The sequence below is a fragment of the Lagopus muta genome, chromosome 1 (genome assembly GCF_023343835.1).
Source record: "Lagopus muta isolate bLagMut1 chromosome 1, bLagMut1 primary, whole genome shotgun sequence".
Classification (NCBI taxonomy): Eukaryota; Metazoa; Chordata; class Aves; order Galliformes; family Phasianidae; genus Lagopus; species Lagopus muta.
The window spans coordinates 42611727-42632218 of NC_064433.1; the positions used below are offsets into that span (position 1 = coordinate 42611727).

The 20492-nt window shown below is 46.8% G+C and overlaps 2 protein-coding genes across 2 annotated transcripts in view; one reads left to right on the plus strand and one right to left on the minus strand.

Annotated features, from left to right (window-relative positions):
• Positions 1-20492, plus strand: part of TMTC3 (transmembrane O-mannosyltransferase targeting cadherins 3) — a 1052995-nt gene that overhangs the window by 423930 nt on the left and 608573 nt on the right. The window lies entirely within an intron of this gene.
• DUSP6 (dual specificity phosphatase 6) lies at positions 8986-13433 on the minus strand. The gene is made up of 3 exons (XM_048934649.1): positions 12529-13433; positions 11662-12099; positions 8986-10285 (listed from the first exon to the last, which is right to left on the minus strand). The coding sequence occupies exons 1-3, from the start codon at positions 12929-12931 to the stop codon at positions 9978-9980; spliced, it is 1149 nt and encodes a 382-aa protein (XP_048790606.1). The 5' UTR covers positions 12932-13433; the 3' UTR covers positions 8986-9977.

Sequence of the window (20492 nt, forward strand, 5' to 3'; positions counted from 1 at the left end):
TCTCATCAGTCACCACTTTCTTCTGTGATATGTAGGCTTTGTTACACTGGAGTAAAGTAAATTATTGGCAATGACTAATCACAGGCACAATGCGTGTTGTTTTATTTTGCTTTCGAAGCATTCTTCTGGCATGGAGATAGAAAATAAATAGTGCATTTTTATGCTAATTATGGCTGTGTGAATTACTCCAGATAGATGGCACAACAACATTAAATTTCACCCAAATAAGGAGCGCACAATTTTTTTCCAAAATGTAGCATGTGAATAGTGCCCAAGGTACGATTCAAACTCAGAAGTAACCACTGTCTGCTATATTACCAACAACAAATCTCCATCTGCCTGATTTAAACATGGCACAAGCTATAGTAATCGTTATGACAGTACCATAAAGCAGCAATATATTTCTGTGAATATGACAAACTGATCTTTAGTCAGATATTCTCAAAATGAAATGCAAACCTGTCTTCTAATTCAAATGCCTCCATTCATGCTTCTTTCCTCCTTTGCTCCTCAAAATGCCATTTTGCTTTTGTAAATGAAAACTCACCAGCAGAACATCACAATAATTCTTCACATAGGACAGCTTTTTATTTTACAATTTAATTTATAAGCACATTGTGACTGTTACACAAAGGTTTGTTCAGAATTGGAAGAAAAAGTATACATAAAATAATGCTTCAGAATAAAAACTGGCCACCTTCCATAATGAACTTGCCATTTTGAATGTGGAATTTATCTGTTACCCAGCTAATGAGACAGTCTGAGAGTCTTGAAGGTTTCATAGAATGGTAGAATCACAGAATGGTCTGGGTTGGAAAGGACATTAAAGACTATCTTATTCCTATCCCTCTGCCATGGGCAGGGAAACTCCCCACTAGATCTAGTTGCTCAAAGCCCCATCCAGCCTGGCCCTGAATGCCTCCAGGGATGGGGCTTCTCTGGTTAACCTGTTCCATTGCCTCCTCACCTTCATAGTGAATAATTTCTTTCCTATATTTAACCTAAATTTTCCTTTTTTTTTCTTAAAGCCATTACTCCTTCTCCCATTATTATTTGCATCTGTAAAAGGTCCCTCTCCAGCTGTCATTTAGGCGCTCTTTTAAGAAGAGCCTCTATAGCTTCCCTGGAGCCTTCTCCAAGTGTAACAAGCCCACCTCCCTCAGTTTTTCTTCATAGGAAAGGTGTTCCAGCCCTCCGAACATCTTTGTGGCCTCCCCTGGACCTGCTCCAACTGCTCCATGTCTTTTTTGTGCCCCAGACTTGGAAGCAGTATTCCAAACAGGGCTTTACAAAGGCAGAGCAAAAGGGAACAATCATCTCCCTCATCCTAGTGGTGACCCTTCTTTTGTTACAGTCCAGGATATGGTTGCTTTTTGGGGCTGCGAACACACACTGCAGGAGACAGACAGCCTTTTCAGTGGGGTCTGATCACCTGATTGTCTGGTCTGGCATCAGTCAGTACACTGCACCCATCACTCTGGCTCTCTGCTCCATCTCAAAGTAATGACCACAAGTGCTTCCCTTATAGTCTGGTGACTTTTTGTCTTCTGTCCAAACAACAGCTTGCCCATCATATTCTTGTTATTGCATGCACAAATCAAGCAGTGTGGTACTGTTCAAGCTTTGTCATGCACTCCTTGCCTTGGGCCATAACCCATGTCTGCTTTCTACCATCACTGTACAAAGGAGCATTTATTAAATGCTCCGGTACTGAGTATGAAAGAAGTAAACCCAGTGTCTTTAACCAGGTCTGTGATTACCAGCAGATCAAAGACATGTCTGACAACAATTGTGACTTCTAGTCTGACACCCAAATACAGAAACAGCGAGAAACTTCTACAGAGAGTGAATCAATCCTCATCATAACCATACGTAAGAGACCTGAGGAACAGGATCGTCTGGCTTTCGCTTTGAAACAATGCATGTTCTTTCAACATTCTTTAAATAATAGCAACTTACCTTTACAAGAACACATTAGAAAGTCTGTTTTTTCCTTTTTACCAAAGTAATGGCAGTCGCATGTACAGTTCCTGGGTCTGATTGACCACTGTATTAATTCAGCCTTGTTTTAGGGATATGATTTATAGTGCTGCACTGACATGAACTATGAGCCCTCTCTGTGATGCTCTCAGAATCCAGAGAGGAGGACGGACTTTTCCAAATTGGCTCAGGATTTGTGATCAACTTGACCAAGCTCCTGGTTCAATGATCCTTTGAGAGACCAGCTTCCCAGGGTGTGAGTGTTCTGCACCTTCCAAAATGCTTCCTCCTTCCATATGCTTCTAGCCAAAACACAAGGGCATTCAGATCATTAATTAATTCAGAAAATTCTAGCATTGTGGGAAACTGTCCTGCCCAAAGATTCCTCGCTTCTTCAATCATTAGCCAATATTATTGATTACTACATGGCCTACACTCTACAGAGTATTTTCACAGCCAAAAGAATACCCCAGTTCCTGATTCTGCCAATAACTAAGTATGCTAAGTACTTTCCTGACAGGAATAACCTCACTGAACTCTGTAATGAGACTCAGTCATTCAAAGATGTAGGCAAGAGCTATCATTCCAGAATATAGCAACATGCACATAGTTGAGCTAAATGCTCTACCTGGCTGTGCAGGACTCAGAAAAAAAAAAAAGAAAAAAAAAAAGGAATGTTTCTTTTGACCTTGGTTAATTATCATCTTTATTATTAACATCACAATAATGCCCCATAGCTCTAACCAGCTCTCATTAGCCAAGGTATTGTATAAACTTATCTGATGACTGAAATCTGTGCCAAAGGAAGCTTACATACACTTTGAAGCATAGAAAATGAGAATCCTGTTAATTTTATTCCACCATAATTGGTAGGGTCTTTTGAAACCTTAATACCATAATAACAAACTGAGGGCTCAAGTGTGATCTCAGTTACTCTTGAGCAAAGCCATAGGAATGCTGTTCATTTAGATCTCATTGGAGAGGCTTTGATATGTATTGCTGCATGAAGAAAAAGCTCTATCAGATGTTGTTAAGATTACAGAAGTCCTACACCTAGCTGCCACATGGGATACCTCCAAGTGTACAATTTTGAAATGTTGTTGAAACCCTGAAACTGCCACGGATTCACTTCTTGCCTTTCTGGAAGTAATGTCACCAAAGCACAATACTTCCTGTCAAATGATGTTCATTTTCTTCTCTGTCAAAGCCCCAAAATGTAAATGAGTGGTTCATATCACCCATATTTTCCCCTGGGAGAAGAGAGAGGTGAGAAATATTCAAACTGCACAATGCAAAGACATGCAAGCTAGCTGCTCAGGTACAGACAACACGGCTCTCCCCAGGCACTGTGCTATCAGAGACCTCACCATCACTCTGCACCAGAAGCCCACTCAGCTGCCTTTTATTGCTGCTAACTTACCAACAAAGCTTTGCCTGGCATGTGCAATGTGCCACCTCCCAGGTGCTCAGACCCTGGGCACAGGGTGCCCTACGGGGAGGCAGTTGGCAGCATGCAGCCACAGGCCCTGGCCAAGCTCACCGCCCTTCCTCCAGGCACCAGCACTGGGGCTGTTCAAGGAAACAGTCAGGGATTTTGTTACACAGACAAGAAAACAAGGCATCTTCCTTAGAAAAAGGAGCCAAGCCTTCTCAGATGACATTTTCAGAGGGATATTCATTTCTTTTTATCTTTATAGATCAGCCCGAGGCATTTATAATCGAGTCCAAACACAGTCTGGCAAAGTTGTAAACATCTGAAAAGAAAGTCCTCTTACAAGCGGAAGCATTGGTCCACCTTAATTACAGACATTGCTGCTTGCACTGATGGTAATCTGCAAATATAAAAAAGCTTTTGTTTACATACAGCAGCTTGCAAAACGTCAATTAAAACCAAAACCTGGGTGAGGGATTGTAAAGGCATGTGTGAAGATTAATCTGTTGTTCCCGTTTTGTTTTCCCAGAAATCAGACACATTTTGTCTGTGTTTACAACAAAAACATCCTTCAGTCTGTGTGTTACCCAGTTACCTATGATTAGATGAAGTTAGTTCAGTGGTTCTGCTTGGATGAGAAGTACTGAGCAGTGTGTCCTCAGAGGGCAGGGCAGGCCTAGAAACCCCTCAGACAAATGATTGTGATGGAAACACTGACATAGAAAATGGAGTTTAGATCACTGATAGCACAGGAAATCCTCACTGGTTGAGCAATAGCTGAACTCTCACTGATGCTGAACTTTTTTTAGTGTGTTGATAGGTCCCCCGGACACTAAAACATCATTTTTAAAAATAAGGAGCTACTGAGATATTTTCACCTTCTTGCCTTATGTCTCATTCAGAACCATATGCAGGAAAAAGATCACTTGTATTCACAATGGCCTCTATATAGAGGCAGGTAGCAGCACTGAGATGTTCAAGGTTGTAATGTCCATATGTCAGTGGCAGAATCTCAGCTGTTATGCTTATTTACACCACTGGAGTGTTCAATGCACCAAGTGTACATGTTCTCACAAATTGTAAATATCCCAGTTTGCTTCCTGGCTGTTTCTGTAAAGACATCATCTCCCAGAAAGTGGAAGAAATGCCACCTTTAAAACCACAGTGAACTTTTGCCCCAAGTAAGGCCAGTGTCAGCCATCAATCTGTTTCTCAGATGGCTTCGCTTGCAGATGGGAATTTATTTCCCGTGGAGTCAGCAGGAAACAAGGAGACTTCCATAATGCCCCAAAACATGACTTCAACAGAAAAACAGAGAAATTAATTAAAATGGAAGTCTTGGAGTTAGGCATTGCCCATTTGGAAAGGCAGAAGAGCTGGGCAGCGGGACTCCTCGGCACACTTGTGCCTCTGGTGAGATGAGCAGGGTGCCTCACCACGGCCTGCTCTTTGGGGTGAGCAGACCTCCCACATAGGGCCATTTTGTGTCACTGGGATCTGCAGTGCTGGAGCAGCCCGGGGGTGGGAGAGCGCCAGCGTTTCTGCTTCCTGCGTCCTGGGGATCGCAGCTGTGAAGCAGAGCAGGGCGCACTTTCCGATGCATCTCAAATATAGTCCTGAATGCAGCTTCTGTCATGAAGAGATATTTCCTAAACAGACTCCATACCCCCACTTTCCATCTGATAATCATCTCCTTGTGCTTGTGGTAAGTCAACATCCTTCATCTTTGCCTTATGAGGGAAAGCTAAGGCTGTGAGCACTCCAGAATTCCCTCAGCACTTGCAGATTCCTATGATAACAAACAACAGAAAGCATCTAACGTGTTTTTTTCCTTTCCTTACAGAGACACGCACTTTACTTAAAAGACAGCAGCTCCCATACCAGCTCTCTGTGCTATCTATCGAGTACAGTGTATGCTTATCTCTCCAATTTAGCAATGAAGGAAGGAGAAACATGATGAAGAACTATCCATTTCCGGCTAGTGGGGGAGGCAAGGACACATACCCTGCATACCACTGACCCCACGTGCCACAAGGAAACATCAGTGGGCATTGCCCTTGAGCTATGAGCTGCTTGGGGAAGACCCAGATGCCTTGTCTGTAGGCAGCACCTTGATGCAGTCCCGCGGTTACTGCTGTAGGATGGGGTCTGTCACACTATTTTTTGGACATGGTTTTCAGAATGCAAAAGAAGCTGAAAAAACACTCTCCAGGTACACAACCAGTCCATCCAGCTTCAGTTCTGCCAGCACAGACGCCCTGGGTGGCCACATGCTGGGCCTTTCCCCGCTTTCCTTCTATAACTGACCCTCTGGGAATCCTGAGGAGACAAATGCTCTGGGGAAAGATGATGAGAAAAATACTAATCTCCTGGAAGCTGGTAAGAGGACAACAGCAGTATTTTCTTACCTCTTCCTCTCAAATACACTTTTCCTGTCAGTTGTGAAAACTGAGTCTGTGAGACTTATCCTGTCCTTCGCTGTGAAAAGAAAGGGAAGGAAGGCTTAAAGCTGGGAGAAAGTGGAGCTGAAATACAAAGAGAACAGGAAGAGTATAACAGGAAGAGGGTGAGAAAATGAAAGAAAGGTAAAAAACAATCCAGGAGCTTAGGGTAACATTTGTGTAAGAACAGAAGGTGATGGGAGAAAGGACAAGAAAGAGAATGGGGAAAGAGAAAATGACAGATACAATAACAAAAACAAAAGGAGGTGGAAGCCATTTTGAAGACGGTCATTGAGTGGTTTGAAAGGGCATGAATGGGAAAGTGGAAATGTGAGAAAGGGACACAGCACTATGAATTACACAACATTCCTGCACAGAGAATGCAAAGCCAAGTGCTAATCCACACCCAAACGACAAGGCGAACCCTGGCCTTGCAGGAGAAAAGGGGATGTTGGTGCCATGGGACACAATTTCACCCTTTGTGCTAAAGGCACAGATGGGCCATGTGAGAAAGCTTTGGCTCTGAGGGATTCATTCCTGGTGGCACGTTTCCTTCTTGACATCTCCACAGCTTCTGAAGTAACTCAGTATCTTACACTCCTCCACTATAATATGAAACATGTTGATTTTTGAGCTACAAAGGGGGAATATTCCCCCCTCTTCCTTACAGACATTGGGCCTGTCTCTTCAGGCACAAAGGATTTATTCTTCCCTTTACAAATTACTTTACCAGCCAAGGAACTGCTATAGCTGCCAAATGCCCCAGCAGCCTGAGACCTCTGCCCCATCCCCGTGAGACCTAGAACAAGGGAGGGCAGAGACCATGAGTTATTGGGAAACAAGTGCTGGGGGCAGCTGCAGGGCAAGCAGATCCCAGCCTCAGGAAAGCCAGCGAGGGCTTGCGTGGCCATGCCATTGCTTTCACACTGCTGGGGCACAAGCAAGTGGGAGTGAGCAGTGTTGGGGAACGCCCTCTCCTCTTTTCCCTCCAAACCGCCTGTAATTCAGAGCTGGTACATGAGAAAGTGTGAAGAACCCCAGCAAAATCAGGAGTCAAACCAGGTGTTGTATGATTGGATTTTGTACAGCTGTGGTTGGTCTGCCTTCACCCAAAATTATTCTCGTTTGGTCCTGTTTCACCTTTAGCTGCAGTTTCTGTCCAACAGCCCTGGTCCAGGGCCTGTTTGAGGAGAAATTATGGCAGGAGCCAGTTCTCTGCCTGGCTGCCGCAGGATGTGTGAGCAAGGCTGGTTTCCCTCGCTTGCTTGTCCTGAAAAATGATGAATTGCAGAACTACCCCTTGGCGTTAGTCACTCGGCAAAGCAGGAAGGAAGCAAGAAGCCCTTGTGAGCACTAACTTTTCAAAGCAGCTTGCAAAGAAAGCAAAGGCCCTCCCCTCGGCTGCCTCACTGTGCACTGCTATTTACCTCCTCACCTTAGAGGCTACCTAGTCACAATTAACATTTGCAATCCATTAGCCGGAAATATTTGCTGGGCACAAACAGCTGAGGCATTGCGAGCTGATCCGAACAGGGAGGGAGTGCAGGGAGCCTGACACTTGCTGAATGAGAGAGGCCCGGCTGCGCTCAACAGGTTCAGCTCACAGGGTGACCCTGCCCGGCTTCCTGCTATTCAGATGTGTTACTTCCCCTTTGTGGTAATGGCCTGTGGCAGCTGGCCAGAAAACACTATTAATTTCAGAAGTGGCCTGACAACAAACCCACAGCGAAGCGAAAGGAAGTGGCGGCGAGGCCATCTGTTGACTTCAGCAGAACAGTAGGGACGCAGCTATGTAGGTTTCTACAAGGAAAGCAGATTAATAATCCACAAAGAGGAAACTGGCTAAAATTATCCGCAGACCATATTAAAAAAAAAAAAAAACCAAAAAGAAAAAAACAGAGTCACTTGAGCTGCAGCTGGACAGGAAATTGCTAGAGCTGCTTGCAAATCTCCACTTTGAACAGAGCAGCACAGGGAATGCCAAGAACGGAAACCGTTCAAAACTGGATTAGCACAAGCCAAGTTTAACTGCAACCCACTTCTACTTTCACAGTTTATGCACTCAATCTAGGCCACTACTGCATGAGACACTGACTCACTTTTTTCCCATGTTTTGATGCCTTTCATTTCACACACTCACAGTTGCTAAAATTACATGGGATATGCTCCGGCTGCCCAGAACCGTGCAGAACTTTCAGCTGTGGCCCAGCCCCAGGGCCTTCCATCTCCCCTGCCCCACATGTGGACCCTGGCGCCTTGGGGCACTGGTCCTGGGGGTCAGGGACGTTTTGCAACTGCAGTTAGCCCCTCTTTTTCCTCCCACAGAGACAGGGCTGCTCAGAGGGGCCAAAGAGGATATGAGGTGACCATGGGTATATAGGGATGCTTCCTCCATGCCTTCACCTGCTCAGCTGCAGCACAGTCTGACAGAGACAAATAAACATGGACTGACAGCAGACATTGATGGGGCTCTGGAAATGAATTTCTGCCATACAGATAAAGGGATGGCAGTCCCACCTCCTGTCATCTGCAATGGAGCTGCCCTCACTTATAAATAAATGGAAGAAACAAGCTGCTGTTAAAAAAAAAAACCACCAGCTCCTTGTTCTAAAAGTGATCCCTGTGCCCTAGGGCCAGGTGCATCTCTGGGGCAGCAGAGAGGTGTTGGGATGTTTTGATTAACCTAAAGGCCTCCAGAAGCCTTCACCAAAAGGAGGCAAGGACCGAGCCCGTGCACTTTGTTCATTTAGGGACTGGAGGACTGAATGGCAAAGCAAGGCCTTATTGTCTCAGGAGCTGTACAAAAGCTGAAAACAATTACCTTTAAGCAGAACCATATGTGCATGTGCCATTCAACCCCACCCACACAGAGGGACGAGGGAGAACAAAACCAGCTCGGTTCTCAATAGCCAAAAATAGTTATTTATTTATTAATAATTTAAGGTTTTACATTCTTACAATAAATTCCATCTTAAAACTTTTACACCATGAATTAGACTCTCCCTTATTGGCAACCGTGTGCAGGTTCACTGTGCGTACACACAGGTACAAATGCTCGCACATACTTCCAGTTTTATACAAAAAAAAAAAAAAGACGCAAATATTGCATTTGAGGTGAAGCTCCCTGAAGAATTTGTACAGAGGTAATGCACTGTTTAGTACATCTGAAAGTTCTAAAAAGTGATCAAAAAATCTTTCGCATTCAAAGACAAATCTCCTCCCAGATGATCTATTTACAAAAGGTAAGGCAAAAAAACAAAATTAATTTAATTTAAAATATATATATATACCATGTGGAAACTACATCAAGAATGTGAAGGAAAAAAAAAAAATCACCACAAGAAAAGTATATGAAGGAAGAGATTGTACTTGTTCACTAACGTGACTTGCAAACTTCGCAAACTTCTCACCATTGCCATTTCTCCCCGTGGAAAGCTTGTCTCAACTGAACAGTAAGATTGAGCATGCTGCAAATATGTTCTTTGCCATAATTAAAACAAACAAACAAACAAACAAAGCAGAATTCATGAAGAGAACAAAAACTTAGGCGTCCCTTGGATTGATTTCTTGAATACATGTGAATTTAAAAAACAAAAAACAAAAAAAAAAACCTGAAAATCGACTTAAGATTAAATATTTACATTGATCAAGTAGAACACTACCGAGCTCCTGGCAAACAAATACTCCAAGTACACTATGCTGAAATCTCTTTCTTTGGCTCCTCTAAATTAAAAAGTGACAAACAAAACATAACCAGTCTTCACTGAAGACAGAACCTATGTCACAGATCCAGAAGCACAGAGGGAAGCGGGGCAGTCCCAGTCCCGGGAAACATGTGCACGGCCCATCCAGCCCCACTGTTCCCCTCTGCAGTCCTTGGGGCTGGCCAGCGGGACATGGCCACCTGCGCCCAGCCTCCATGGCCTCCCAGAGCTCCTCGCCTTCCCTCCCGCCGCAATAGCCGGTTCCGTGCTGCGTGACCCTTTCTAGCCTGCGCCGGCTGCTGCTCTGCAGTGCCACAGGCCAGAAAATAGAGAAAGCTGTGTTTTCTTTCTTCACTGCCAAAGAGAAACCAGTGAGGAATGATCCCATGGAACGGACAGGAGAAGGGAAGCTGCGAGAGTTCACGTGGACTGCAGGGAGTCCACCTGGAAGACATTCTGGTTGGCAGGGGTGGTGAAGTAGAGCTGCTGGTTGGGCACTCGGTTGTCACAGGGGCTGCTCAGCCCCAGGGTCCGCTCAAAGTCCAGCAGTTGACCCATGAAGTTGAAGTTGGGTGAAATGTTGGACTTCTTCATCTTGACGATGTCGTAGGCATCGTTCATGGACAGGTTGAGCTTCTGCATGAGGTAGGCCACCGTCACCGTGACTGAGCGGCTGATCCCCGCTAAGCAGTGCACCAGGACTCCACAGTTCTTCCCCCGCGCTTCATCTGTGCACAAAGAGGCAGAGAAGGACACATCAGACAGGGGCTCGGAAAACGATCTCACAACACAAATAAGATTAGCATCGGGTAAACAGAAAAGGCCGTTCTGATCTCAGCGGCAGTACCACGCAAGAGTTAACTTCACCGGCTTAAAACCAGGACAAGAGGCGAATCCCCCCCAAGTGCATGTACAGGAGCCCAAAAGCTGAGGAAACTAAGAATGAGACAAAGGGAGTACGCCACATGACACTGCTTTAAAGTCGGCTTTAAAAGACACTCTTGCGCTTGGAGATTTGCTTTAAATTCCTAGTCCCCTTGCCCCAGCATGGAAATCCTGCAATATGTCACTGAATGCCTTTTATACAGACCAGCAGACTGCAAAGGTCTATTAAATTATTCCCCAACTGTTGTGCAGCTAACAATGGAGGTATTCAGGCATTTTAAAAGAATGAGGGAAGTCACAGGGGACAGCCCATTAGGAGGAACAGGATGTCAACATTGGTTGAAAATGGGTTCCTTTGTAATAGGAAATGCATTACAATGCCTGGAGATTAGTTTCTTTGTGGCTTCCAGCCCACATTTCTTCCTGCTGGGCTCAGATTACCTACATTCTCCACTATTACCGGTATCATTCAACCGGATTACAGCACAGCTTCCCAACAGATAATGCGGTGCTCACCCCACCGCACCCCGATGTCAGCCCTCCCCCAGCAGAGGGGGAGGCGAACGCGACGCCTCGAGCCCACGGGAACGCGTTCCCAGAGCCAGCGGATAGCGGCACAGGGCCGGGGCACCGCGCCCGAGAGGTAGATCATTATTACCGTGGGATTTAATTAAAGCCCTGACTATACATTTGCCAGGGATGCCGGTTATGAGTAACTTGCATTTAAAAGCTAAAGTTAGCTCCCCAGAACGTTTCTTTTCATTATGCTGCTCTCCAGTAACCTCAAGAAAGGGAAAAAAAAAAAAAAAACAAGAAAAAAAAAGGAAAAAAAAAAAACCCAACAAAAGACGCATAAGCCACCACTAGCTCGGGGCTCATTTGCCTTATCCCTCTCCCCTAAGAGGAGATTTAAAAATAACCCCATCCTGCACACTAACTCAGTCCCCAGCTCCACTCAGTGAGGAATTCCCAGCACCAGGCCAGGTATGCAGCTGCAGCCTGCACATGGCACGCTTCTCCTCAATAAACCTTCACCCCTTAAGCCGGATTTAAATAAATAAATAAATAAAAATTAAAAGATCAGAAAGTGGAGCATCATCTCCCAGAGACTGCGAGAAACGCTGCTACCGCTTCTCACCCGAAATCTGTTTGATTTCTGAGAAAGGAATGGGGGTTCTGCTGCTCGCCACGGAGCTGCTGGCCAAGAGCGGGGTCTCACCTATGAAGGAGATGGCCTCGGGGAAGAACTGAGACAGGTTTTGGCTCCAGTGGTCTGAGATGGGGATCTGCTTGTACTTGAACTCGCCGGCGTTTTCAAAGAGATTGGGCAGGTTGGGGGTAACATTCAAGATGTATTTTATGCCAAACTCTTCTAAAACGTCCAGATTCGTGGAGTCCTTGGCACAGCCCAAGTAGAGGTAGGGTAAGATCTCCACAGGGAAGGAAGGCTGGTTGGTGGAGAGCGGGCTGCCATCCGAGTCGGTGGCACTATTCGGGTCTCTGTCAATGTCAGACTCGATGTCCGATGAGGAATCGGAGCTGATTCGGAGGCCTCCCAAGCCCAGGACGGGGAGAGGAGGGGAGCTGCTGCTACACGAGCTATCTAGGTTCGTTTCGCAGTGCAGGGCAAACTCGGCCTGGAACTTGCTGAAGCCACCTAGGAGGAAAGCAAGGGGGAAAAAAATCGCAACCTGATTGATATATATATCATGGCAAGCCTGGGAGAGCTCAGTCTGCAAAGGGACATCTGTTTCCCCACCTCCTCGAGTCTCGGGAAAAAAAGGAAAACGCCACACTGTCGGCAGACGGACTGACCCAAATGAAGGTTTAGCGAAATCTCCCGCTGCTGCGCGGGGCTCAGAGAGCCCGGGATTACAGCCCGGAGCCGCTCCGCGCTGCGGGGCGCTGTGCGGACGGTAGTCCGCTTGTCCGCCCGTCCGACCTTCTCGCTCCCCGTCGCAGCCCTCCAGCCCCCGGGGCCCCTTTAAACAAAGCGGGGAGAGGGAAAAGCCCCTGCCCGGGCTGTCAGCGCGCAGTGCCCGGGCCCTCCCGGTCCCTTCTGATAGAACCGTAGAATCTCGCTCACCTTCCAGATAGAACGCCTTGCAGCCCTCGTCTTTGAGACGCTTGAGCAGCAGCCCCAGCACGGACTCGCCGCCAGTGTTCTCGTTCCAGTCGCGGCTGTGCTCGTCGTACAGAACCACCGTATCGGTGCCGCACCGGCGGGCGAAGCGCTCCCGATCCTCCTCGCTGCTGGCGACCAGGGCGCGCAGGGGCAAGTTGCCCTTCTGCAGACGCCGCAGCATGATGCCGGGGATGGCCACGTTGATGGCCGACTCGATGTGGGACGACTCGTACAACTCCTGAGGTCGGCAGTCCATCAGCAGCAGCCGGTCGTTGCCCATCTCCAGCTGTTCGTTCAGCCACGCCACGGATTTACTAATCGCCATTTCCGACGCGAAAGGGACGGGTCTGAACGTATCTAGCATGAGGAAGGACGGGGGGCGCGGAGCGGGCTCGGGAAGCGCCCCTCTCTCTCACAGGGGCGTGCGGCCGGGCTGCGGCCCCGCAACTCCGCACAACTTATCTCCCCCCGCCCCGGGGAAGTGAATCACGCAGCCCCCCCGCGCCTCCCCCGCGCCGGGCGGCGGAGCCACGGGAGGGAGCAGCGGCTGCGTGTGTGTGTGTGTGTGTGTGTGTGTGTGTGTGCGCGCGCGGCTCCGCGTGCGTGCGCCGCTGCCTGCTGCCCGCTCTCCTCTTTTTCTTTTTTTTTTTTTGTCAATGAATCCCTGAATGAACCTGCCTAATCGCCGCTGCAGCCCGAGCCCTTGGGCTTTTCCTCCGCCCCGAGTGAATGAAATCCAATTAGCGTGCCTCCGAGCAGGGCTGCCCGGCTCGGCGCAGCGCGGGGCCGCTCCCTCCCTCCCGCCCCGGTGCCGGCGCTGCCCGGAGCGCTCTCCTCTCACCCGGCGGCTCTCAATGGGCACGGTCGCGCCGCGCTCAATGGAGACATTCTGCGGCGCAGCCAATGGGGGCGCGCGGAAGGGGTTGTTGCCGCGGCGACGGGCCGGCTGGAACAGGTTGTGTTGATGAATTGTTAATGAGTTTGTCATTCACAAAAACGGAAAGGAATTTCCGCTCCGGATAAGCCGAGTGCAAACAAGCGGCTGCCGCGGCGGGTGGGGGCGGCGGGGGCAGGTGAGGGGGCGCGGCCCGGTGCGGCTCTGCCGCTGCTCCGCGGGGCTCCGGCGGCACCTTCCTGCGCCCCCCGCGCCCCTTCCCTCAGCTTCACGTCCCCCCCCCAACAGCCGCTCCGAGCCGGGGCGCTGGGAGGGGGGGGGGATTCCGTTGTCACGAGGGGCGGGCTGCCGGCCCTGTCCTCAGCTGATCCCCGCGCAGGGTGAGCTCCCGGCTCCCTCCCGGCTTCCGCGGCCCCGTCCCCGCGCCGTGCCGCCCCTCGGCCGCCCGCGGATGCTGTCCCGGCGCCCCCCAGCCCGCCGCAGCCAGCGGAAGGACGCGGGGGCACGGCGGAGCGGCGCCGGGGGCTGAGCGGGGCGGGGTGCGCCCGGGAGCGGCGCGGGGGTAAGTGAAAAACCAGCAGCGAAAATAACCTGGGAGAAGCCCGGCTTGGACGCTAATCCCGCTGCCGGCGTCTGCGCGGGGGTAACGTCGTTCCGCGGGGGCTGATCCCGCTCGCTCGGCGGCCCCGCGCTGCCGGCACGCGTGATGCTGATGGGACGTGGCACCCAGGTGGCCCTGCAGCGGGGCTGTGACAGGGCCCGTGCTGCCCGGATGAAAGGCTGGAAAGCGTTCTGTAAAGCTTGTCCTGCTCCTGAGCGCTGTCGGTGCTCAGCACAGCATCAGAGCGAAGTAGAACTCTGCTTTCGTTATTATTATCTTTATTATTGTGATTCCCCCTTTCTGCTATATTTTGGCCTTCTCACCTAGGTAAGGGCTAGGGCATGACGGCCAACTCTTTGGAGCTGGCATGGTAAAAATTATAGGTCTATCTAGAAAACACACAGGAGTGATGCCAAGTGATGGCCCTGGAGATGGAGGTGGAGGCAGTTTTAGCATAATACTGTGGCAAGTCCCAGCAAGCTTAATGCAATGATAAAATACAATTTGCTCTTTGTCGTCCATGTTGTTATTAACTGATGTTGTTCCCTGGGCTTACAGTGTGCATTGATTCCTTTTTTTTTTTAACAACACAGACAAGATTAGTCGCATTTCAGAGCTTGGATTTGAAAACAGTGGAAAAAGAAAAACAAATTATCATCTCAATTAAAACATACATATATATGTATTTCTATGAAATGCTTCCACGTTCATATAAGGTAAACTTGCATCTTTGACGACTAAAATATTTTAGGAAGAAAATATGTTGTGATTGTCATCTTCAGGGCATTTTCAGTGACGTTTTATGGCAGTAGTTTAAAATAAAATTCTTAGTCATTCAGCATTTTAACTGAAAGATATGTGTTATGCAAGCAGTTTATCAAACCCATTGAGCTACCTGCCTAGTAGTAATGCAGCAATAAATGGTGATAGCGTTTAAGGCCATTTTCATCATTACTACTGTCAGATCTGATTGAAATACTATGAATGTTAAGGTTAAATATATGAAGGCAATAAATATTGATATGAAGGATGCTCAAGAGAGTTGTGTTTCCCAAATGGATCTGGGGGCAGACTTGTTATGATGATGGCTACTGCCAGCTCATTGCATGGCAACAGTTTGAGGGTGGCATTTGCAGAGCTGGGAGCCAGACAGGAGATTCTGCGCTGCGCTGGAGTTGAACACGTGCAATAAAAGGGACACCCTCTGTGCCAGGACCTCCCTCAGCACCCACCAGCTGAACATAATTGGGGGAGAGTGAAAGCTATATTGTGCTTTGCTATCTTTGTGTTCAAATGCATGCATGCCCTTGCTTTTTCTGTCTGAACCACTTTATGCTGTCAGTTGCTGAGGATGTGCAGGAGTGGACCATGCCACCATGTGGTGCTTTATTAAGGACCAGATCTATGGCCCAAGCATCACCAGGTCACTTATCTTTCAGCTTCCAGAAGGTTTTATAGCGTACCTCAGCAGTAAGAAGAGCTTGTTCCTGTTCACCATTGTTATTCCAGTTAAGGCAGAGGAAGCTTTTGAACCCTGCGATGTTCATCTCTGGCTAGTTCAGGTTTGTTTGCTTGTTTTTTCTTTTTATACCTCCCTGGCTGTGAATGAAACCTCCTCATCCCAGTTCAAAGCATCTTCATCACAAAAGGCCTATCTGGCTGACCTTTTGACTGTAGATGGTGCAGAAGAGAGTAGAAAATGGAGTTCAGCATTGCTTAGCTGGTTCCTCATGTTCTTCCCTGTAACAAGAACCCCTGAGTTTGGCAGATGGACTTTCTACACAGTGTAATAGGAGAGAGAAGCACCAAAAAAAGGCAGATACCTAAGACATTTTGAAACTGGGCCAACTGGGCCACTGCGAGCCACTTCACAACTTGGGACACTGAGATAGTGAGGCAGAGGTATCTTCAGGGGGCTTAGTGCCGGTGAGGTTTCTTCTTGAACTGGGAAGAAAGGATGGGAAAGTGTTTTCATAAGTGCTTTCTTCCTCTAAAGATGCAGGTTCACAGCTCTTTTCCACTTGACCTGGAACAGAATTTGACTGTAGCCTGTCTTTTTATGAGGAAAAAAAAAAAAAAAAAGCAGGAAAAAGAAACGGGAAAGGCTTTTCTGTTCCTTTGATCCAACCTTTCCCATGTGGCAGAAATAAGTATTTATGAAAGCAGGAGCCCCAGCCTTGGTTTTCCACCTTCCCACTGATGGTCTGAATCAAAGTGGCAGGCAGGGAACCTCTGTCTCAGGGCTGTTTTATGTTGGTGAAGTAAATGCAGAGATTGCCCAATGGAGGAGGCCAAGGAGCATGAAACGTGCTGGCATCAGGGCTTTGGTTGAGATGGAACTCAGCTCAATGCTGGTGCGCAGGTGCTTGGGAAGTGTAATGGAAACATATTTCTCCACCGACAGCTCACAGTTAGCCATGAATTTTGAGGATCACGACTGTCAGCCTTGACTGAACAGGCCTCTGTGATGGCAGGCATTCAGCTTTTGATGCTAAAAGCTAGACATCCACTCATCAACTAGTCCTTTCTCTTAATGGGTGCCTAACTTAGAGCCTGTGAGCCTCACCTCTGGGTTTAGATGTGAATCCTTCTCTCAGTTCCTTTTAATTTCAGTAGAAGTGAGAATTAACTGTCTGTGTTGGTTTGTGTGAATTATCTATTTGGAAATAGAAACACACCAATCATCCCAGACGAAACCCACCATAAAATGCAGCATGTATGGTGTCAGTACTTTCTGTGCAGGGTGCTGTAAAGGGAGAACAAAGTGCCCTGTGAAGCATGTTGCTGTCTTATGTAAAGCACAAACAATTTATGGAAATAGTATTTCACCGATAATTCAATGTCCAATTATTCACATCTAGAATAATTCCTGAAAGTCAGAGAAATAAAACACTGAATGGCTCCATTTAGGAAATCCTTTTGACTCAAGTGCTTTCCTTGAAACAGCAAATAGCTGGATGACCTCAAGCCCATATTTAATTGTGCCTCGTAATAAAGTAATATAATTAGCAATTACTTTGGAATGACTTTAATATACTTAACAGCTACTATGGAAATGCATTTATTCGGGCGGCTTTGTTTTCTCTTGACTTCTGTTAGTACAAAATAGACTCTTGTCTTAATGGAGCTCATACCTGAGTTCCCCAAATTTTTCCTCAGGGCACGCAGAGTGAACAGGCTTGTTTCACAGCAGATCTATAATAGCTATAAGGCTCTCTGTTCTTAGAGAATGTAACTAAGCCTACAGGAGGGCAAGAAAGGCAACACAGAGCATGCATGCAGTGTGTTGGCTGGGCACACAGGCCAGCACTCTGCTCATTTTTTTTCTTTTTTTTTTCCTCCTTTTTTTTTTTTTTTTTTTTTTTTTTTTTTCCCAGTACTACTTGCTAGCACCAGTTTTGGTGGTATTCACCTGTGTATCACTTGTAGTCATTCACATTCTGCTGGCAACAGAAATGTGGAACAGGTGGGCAGGTCTGTCTTAAAAATAATAGACTTGAACAGAAGGCTGTATGGGCATACTTTCCTTACAAATAATTACATGTTAATTGGAAAGCTTTCAAATAAAAAATGAACTGTACAAAGGAAGCAAAAAGGAGAAGCAGACTAAGCTTCAAGAGGAGTAATAGAACAGTGATTGAATGAAAAGACTGATATTCCCTTAAGTTTAGTGGCAGAGAATAAATCAATAAATTAGCTTGCATGTTGGAAACCAGATTTGTATAATTCTGTTACCTCTGATGAGGAAAACAGCAATCCCTTTTCATAATTCCCAGTCTGTGGTGCAGGAATATCATGTGGTTTGCATAGAGACAACTATGTGCTTATTTTATTTCCCTGCCAGTGCCAAAGAGCTCGGCCGTGTCCAAAGTCTGTTCCCTTGCTTTGCATTCTGGTGTCTGTATCTCTGACACTGCCTGCTATTCAGGCAATGCTATACCAGGCACGCGCATCACCACAGATGAGGTGGCTGAGAAAATGCTGTAATCTTTTTAGTGAAGCCCATTTTAATGTGCTCAGAAAGGCTTACTAGGCAGTAGCACGTGGGCTTACCTGGGGAGGAAATAGTGCCATCGCTGGAGCATGTCACTGCACTAACCCTGTCCCATTTTCCTCCAGTTCACTCATCCCGCAGGGAACCAAACCTGACAGTGTGAGGCAAGTGTAGAAAGCAACTCTGTTCCCAGTGCTGCACATTTATTTTCCTCTGCACTTGCAAGGTCCCCTGATCCCACATCCCTCTCTAGTTACTCACTTTAACCATGGGAATAAAACGTGCCCCTGGGATAGCTGAAGGCTTGCTCTAGGCTGTGGAAGGCATCATCAAGCCGTGGCTTTGTACGGTGCAGTTTAAATCAGCTGTGCAGGGAGCAGAGCAAGGGCAGCAAATTATGTAAGAAAAAAAGTTCATCCTGGCACAGGCATATTCAGGAAAAGAATTGTAGCACAGCTATCTCATGTTCTGGTTCCAAAGAGAGGCAATTAGGAATCTAACCCAGGCATGAACAATTCAATTTCTGCTGCCTGGTTTTTATATGGTCCCTGGAAAGTGTTCTGGGGATCTGCTGGAGCCGAGCATGCAGTTTGGCTCCAGGATATCACAGGAGTAGGGAAGTGGACAGACACATGTCCTGGTATCTGCAGCACCCGCTTAGCACGACTGCTTTGCTCTTCCACGGTGTAACCCCCGTGGGGACCTCTCATGGGCAAGGCAGGACCTGCACCAAGTGCAGTAAATGTACTGACCAAACTTACTGTCTGACCTAGGTGCTAAAATGTTCTACTCAGTTAAAAAAAAGAGATCAAATCACACGCTGAATTTGAAGCACCAGTGGCATCACTAGTGGGAACAGTCAAGCTTTCTGGTTCAGTTGGTTCAGTTTGATACACTTTGCCATGCTCCCAACCCAGACATATAAACAGGTAGTGGGAGATGAAAGGAAAACTTCCAAATTACAGTGATTTCAAGGAGACACCACACCTCCTAATTCTCTAATTTATTTTTTCTGGAAGCTTGAGAGACCTTTGTTGGTGCAAGAAGGAAACCCACAGAAACAGTTTGGTGTATCTAGAACAAATGGGGAAAGGCTAATGCCCTAACCACAGAAGAGCATTTAACATGTCTGGGATAGTATTGAGTTGTGCATGTTAATAGAAAAATACATATTTAAGGTGTACTTTCCTTTTAAAAGGCATGTATCTCAAAGTATGGGCATAGTTGGGCACAGGAGTTATTTCTGCATCTTTGATTCAGCGCTTAAGAGCTTTGCAGTACACAACACAGCCTGGGTGCGTACAAGAGTAATTGCTGCCAGTGTTGATTTGAGAATTTGCTGTTGTTTATCCTGGCTTTACTATGCTTAGATATTTATGAGGTCTCTACGGTAGAACTGTCCAAACTAAACACCAGGTTGTCACTTGGTATGCTGTGGCGTGATGATCACAGTGTTTTTTGTGGTCACAGTTTATGTTACTCATTTGGTGCATTGGTGTCATCAGCATACCACAAAGGTAAGTTAGATTCAGTTATTACTTACTCCGAGTTGTTTTGTAGTATAGCTGTGAAGTACCATTTTCCCAAAGTTTCCTATTCTGGCTAGAGTGTGCAGATAAATCTCTCTTTGAGTGCTGACAAGAGGTTGGTGTAGAGATGTCTATACCCCTGTGCTTTCCAGGGATGTATTGAAGCCTCTCTGCTTTCTCATAGTGCTTTTCTTCAGAATCTTTTATAAAAGTTAGTTACTTCTTTCGTTTTCTTTCGGTTCCATTTTCCACCAATCTGCTTCATTTCATGTAGCAACCGTATCAGATTGAAGAAGTCAAGTATTTCTGGATCACATCAGAATTGTAATGGGCGAGATACCAAATACGATTGAAGTATGCAGAAAACAAGGATGAAGATTCATCAGTAGCCTGCTTCCATTCCAGTTGGCCCCACAGCATTGCCCTTCTTGGCTGCTTCCTCCATGATGGGTGGCCAGGATCCTAAAGAAGGAGATGATCCCTTTTTTTCCCCAAGCGAACTGTAACTTTACTGAATCAGGGAAATCACTTCAGAATTACGCTGGGGATGATGTATCTTAGATGGTTGGGTCCTCAGATACGTAGAGGAACACTCAGTGAGTCAGCCCTGCAATTTTTGGTGGAGTAGGTCTATTCCGGTGTGAGGGTGTTCGCAGAACAATTACGTAAGTGCCAGGGTAGCAAGGAACTTTTGACATTTCTGGCAGCTTAACTGAGTTCTTTTCAGTCAAAAATATTCTAATTGTTGCTCTCTTGCATTAAACACACATCATTGCCTTAAATGGATTTGGAGGGGTTGGGGCATTTTTTGAAGCATCAGTTGTCAGGGCAAGATATTGGAGCAGTTTTATTCTTGAGAAAACAGGAGATTTTTCACAGTTACAGTGAGATGAACATTTGTGAGAA

Excerpts from the sequence above, each read along its gene's own strand:
- DUSP6 (XM_048934649.1), bottom strand. The coding sequence starts at position 12,931 with ATGCTAGATACGTTCAGACCCGTCCCTTTCGCGTCGGAAATGGCGATT. Across the intron at positions 12,100-12,528 it reads CAAGGCGTTCTATCTGGAAG|GTGGCTTCAGCAAGTTCCAG; the intron begins GTGAGCGAGATT and ends CTTTCCTCCTAG. Across the intron at positions 10,286-11,661 it reads CGAGGCCATCTCCTTCATAG|ATGAAGCGCGGGGGAAGAAC; the intron begins GTGAGACCCCGC and ends CTTTGTGCACAG.